This window comes from Amphimedon queenslandica, unplaced genomic scaffold, assembly GCF_000090795.2.
Source record: "Amphimedon queenslandica unplaced genomic scaffold, v1.1 AMPQUscaffold_13283, whole genome shotgun sequence".
In the NCBI taxonomy this organism is placed as follows: domain Eukaryota; kingdom Metazoa; phylum Porifera; class Demospongiae; order Haplosclerida; family Niphatidae; genus Amphimedon; species Amphimedon queenslandica.
In genome coordinates this window covers 7408-11943 of record NW_003546481.1, presented here as the reverse complement: position 1 = coordinate 11943, position 4536 = coordinate 7408, and the positions used below count along the sequence as shown (strand labels likewise).

General features: G+C 35.6%; 1 protein-coding gene across 1 annotated transcript; it reads right to left on the bottom strand.

The window, feature by feature from the left end:
• Positions 1-84: 84 nt before the first annotated feature.
• Positions 85-4268, bottom strand: LOC100639368 (integrator complex subunit 4-like). The gene is made up of 12 exons (XM_019999240.1): positions 3954-4268; positions 3843-3896; positions 3719-3786; positions 3588-3620; positions 3375-3533; positions 2928-3067; positions 2259-2565; positions 1648-1857; positions 1059-1130; positions 760-1006; positions 131-264; positions 85-93 (listed from the first exon to the last, which is right to left on the bottom strand). Exons 5-12 carry the CDS (start codon positions 3501-3503, stop codon positions 85-87), a joined length of 1248 nt encoding a protein of 415 aa, XP_019854799.1. The 5' UTR covers positions 3504-3533; positions 3588-3620; positions 3719-3786; positions 3843-3896; positions 3954-4268.
• Positions 4269-4536: the final 268 nt, after the last annotated feature.

Below are 4536 nucleotides of genomic sequence, written 5' to 3'. Positions count from 1 at the left end.
TTTGGCTCAAGAATATGTACAATAGTACAGGGACTTTTACCCAATTTTGGAAAACTTTTAAAATCAATAAAAAATTAAATTTGATCAGAAACCCTGATGTACGTTGTACATGTACATGCATGTCACTCACATTGATAGGTGGTACAAGGTGAGGTAAAGTGTCTCTAAGACAAAGATGGTGTCTGAAGACATGAGAGGGAAAGAGAGGAGTCAGTGTATTGATGACACTAGCTCCATTGAACACTAATATCAATATACTGGTATCTGTAGAGCACCAGTTAAGGATAACATGTTACTAATAATAGATTAATATTACACAAATACATGTTACTAATTATAGATCAACATTATGTGTTACTATTAATAGATCAAAATTATGTGTACAGTACATGGTAGTAATGCTACTAATAATAATCAATATTACATGCACATGTTACTACTAATAGATTAATGATACATGTTACTATAAATAGATCAAAATGATTCTACTTATAAAATACATCAGACTTTCAATTACATGTACATGTATGTGTTACTATTAATAGATCAGAAATATAAGTCACCAACTAATTTACCAATAGAAATACTCAGTAGGTGGCAATGATGTGTTACTATTAATAGAATGTACATGTACATTATCATGTGTTACTATTAATAAATATAGATCTACCCAATTATTTAAATGTACATGTACATGTTAATGTGATGCTATTAATAGGCATACCATTACATCATCATTTGTTACTATAAATAGGATACATGCTGGATCATTAATATCAGGTTCCTTGCTCATGTAGTAAGGATGAATACTCAATAGCTCCGGAGCTAACACTGATACCAGATGAGCGTGATTCAGACCCAACTGCTTCAGACACGACCATATTGATAACTTATCTGACGAATAATTCCTTAAATTATCCAACAAACACTGAACAACAGACTGTAGGCCACTCCTACTGGTCACATGACTATAGGATAATAGATCATGAATGGCTTCTCTTATTTCCTATATGGGATGTATTAGGAGGTGGAGTCAAAATCAAGACATGCCCACTCACTAATGAAGACTCTTGTAGTACTCCTAGTATTGTCTCCAGTTGATCTTCTCTTAGGTTAATGGACTCACTCACCTAATGTCATCAAAATACATGTAATACATCACATGTAATTTATCGTACATGTAACATACATGTATACATGTACATGTACAAATACGTGTACTGCGGCCCAAACTTTTTGTATCAGTGTCAGAAAACTTTCTACTACAACATAATTTTAAAAAATACAAGTAATACCTTGTATGAACAATACATGTATGCACACATTTATGGCCCAAACTTTTTGTGAATATCTGGTAAAACTTTTGTGGATGCAAATTGGCCTATTATGGCTCAATAAAGAAGTAAAACTTTTTAGGAATTAAACTTTCCCATTTTCCAAAAAATCACAAAATAAGCAAAAATTTATGTACTGTACATGCATACATTGCATGTATACCATACCATCATATACAGTATAAGCTTAAAACCATACAGTAAGGCTAAACTTTAAATAGTCAAAAAATCCAATTTAAACTCTCTGCACAACATTTACATGCACATGGATCAGAAAACATTTTACTAATAATACAATTAAAAAATAACTTAATTTTCTGAGTGTCTTAAGAGCCAGTAGTCTAACAGACTGTATCTCATCATTGATCATGTCTATAAGGAAGTCAAGGGAGGCATGGCCAAACTCAGAGCTCCTCCCACTCAGCTGACCCATTGACTGTATAGCAGCAGATCTGACCTCCATGAACTCATCCTCAGTACAATGAACAAAAGCACCACAGGAACCAGAACTCATTAGAGTAACCTGAGAGGAGAGAGGGAGAGGGAAGAAGAGGGGTGAAACAAAGGGGGGGAAGACACAAACTTTATACAAATCAATTTCATATACATGTACATGTAGTCATGAATATCATGTATATAAATCTATAAGTATACAGAGATTTAAGGCCAGTAAAAAAACTGTAACAGACAGTAACATGTACATTTAGTATTAGAGAGAAAGAGGGACAAAAAGTAGAGGGAGATATATGTACAGTATATGTACATGTATTAATTGAAGTAGTCAATAAAAGAAACAGGATATTACATACATGTACATGTGGGGAAGAGACAAGGAAAGAGGAGTACTTAGGAGAAATTAATACATGTAACCTTATGTATATGTACATGTAAATGTATGAATATCTTAAATTATTATAATAGTACCTCAGATGGATCCAGGTTCATTTTAGTAGGGCCCCCTCCCCACCGTTGACCAGTGTCCCATGATCCTTGAGTGTGGAGCTCACGGGCTCTATCATGATCACTCTTCACATAACGAAGGTGAGACATTAGCTTCTTGTCCAGAGTCTGGAGTAGAAACCTTTCACTGACGCTAGTGAACTGGCCAAGGAGAGAAGCAGAGAGACAGCGTACCTGAAGGGATCCATCAGTTACCATGCCACACGTCTTTATGAATGCATCATCCTCTAATGATAGAGTAACACTGGGGTCCTTTGAATGAGGGATGGTACTATAAGAGGAGAGAGAGAGAGGGAGGGGAGGGAGGGAGGGAGGGAGAGAGAAAGAGGGGAGAAAGGGAGGGAGGGAGAATAAAAGGGTAGGAGAGAAGACAGAAAAGATTTTCAGAGAGAAAATAAAGGACAATCACAGAGAGAAAGAGAGAGTGTACAAAGAAAGGAGCGACAAATAGAATTCATTATTAACATCAAATACATGTATATTTGCATGTAGAAACATTATTGTACATTACATGCATAGTTACGTACATGTATGTCCACAACATTGATGTACATTACTGTCATTACATTAATACATTAATACACTAATGTACATGTAATACATTGCACATGTGTGAGAGATCATACCATGTACCTTTCCTTCAAAGAGAGTCCTAATGAATGAACTAGCTTGATAGAAATGTAGCGAACAGACTCATCATCATCATTCAATAACTCACACGCCTTATTGTATATAGACACACCAATGGATACACCCTCTTCCATCATCTGTAACTATAAGAGCATAATTATACAATGTACATGTACATGTATAAATGTACTAATATTATTAATACATATTAATAGTATTAGTACATATTCATATCACATATTAGTGCATATAAAGGTACAATTAAGAAATGGTATACATGTCTGTACATGCACAATTAAGAAGAGAGACAGAGATACAGAGACAAGTACATGTACATGCATAGATATAAGTAGGAATTAAGAGGCAAAAGGAGAGGGAATATGTACATGTACATGTATTGTGGAGAGTGGGTATTATTATATTATGTACATGTGCATTCATTGTACTTACTAGTGCTTTCATTGCTTCTCTACGGACTCTTGGATCAATGTCATTACAAAACTCAGTAATCAAGAGCAACAAGGCTTCATGACTGGGGGCCCTGTGGCTTAAGCGACCAATCAGATTCAAGCACTCCATCCGGAGGGTATGACTAGGAGAGTACACAACCTAACAATAAAATAATATCAATTTTTATAATAATTAAATTCACACGTACGGTACCTCAACAGTTTCTTTAAGACATTGAGTAACAAACTGATAAAATATTTATAAGAGGTATGACACATGTTAATATACATGTACATGTATGTGTAGAGAGAGATCTACAAGTATAACAATATCCATTATTTTACCTCTGATGAAAATTTCTTGGCCACTTTCACCCAACACTTTAACACTAGGGCCTTGACATCACTGGAAGCTAATTAATATTCATTACATTTAATTAATATATCAATTAATTAACCACAAACTTACGATGATCAATGAGTGATGCTATTTGGTTCTGCTGGTCGTGTGAGAGTGACGTAACTAGCAAAAGAACCACACAAAGCAAGTTAACGAGGAGGCAACATATTTCGATATTACTCTGACGAGTTTTCCATATTCGGTTAAATAGAGTTAGGGCCTCATCTAATGAAGATACTATACCAGAGTAGAGAGAGTCTTCAAGAAGTAAGAGTGTTTCTAATACGCTTTCCTCTTCTTCTGCTCAGTGTGGAAGCTTCTTCAAGCAGCAGGATGGGATCCTTTGAGTCTTTCTTTACGGTCTTAGAGGACTTGAGCTTCAACGTTACACCTTCCTCTTCTTCTTTCTCTCTCACTACTTCGAGTGTACTCACTGCGAGACTCACTGACTCTGGCTCTCTTCCTACTGCTTCTGACCAGTTTATGACCACGTGGGCCGCCAGGGCCGGGCTTATTGGGTACTATTATTGTGCGTGGGTGTTAAAATTATCACCCACCAATTAGTTTAGCTGCAAATTCATCTACTCTGTTATGCAATTAGTCTCAAGCTATGACAATATTACGTTATTCAATGGCAAGAATTTACTCTACGATAAAAGTGGACAGGTACAACTCCTATGGAGCAGAAATTGCCTTAATCACTTAAATTCATTTTTCCAACGTGCATTTAGCTCTATCATCTTAAGGACAGAATGATAAGCCA

Excerpts from the sequence above, each read along its gene's own strand:
- LOC100639368 (XM_019999240.1), bottom strand. The coding sequence starts at position 3,503 with ATGGAGTGCTTGAATCTGATTGGTCGCTTAAGCCACAGGGCCCCCAGT. Across the intron at positions 3,068-3,374 it reads GAGAAGCAATGAAAGCACTA|TTACAGATGATGGAAGAGGG; the intron begins GTAAGTACAATG and ends ATGCTCTTATAG. Across the intron at positions 1,007-1,058 it reads TACTACAAGAGTCTTCATTA|GAAATAAGAGAAGCCATTCA; the intron begins GTGAGTGGGCAT and ends CATCCCATATAG.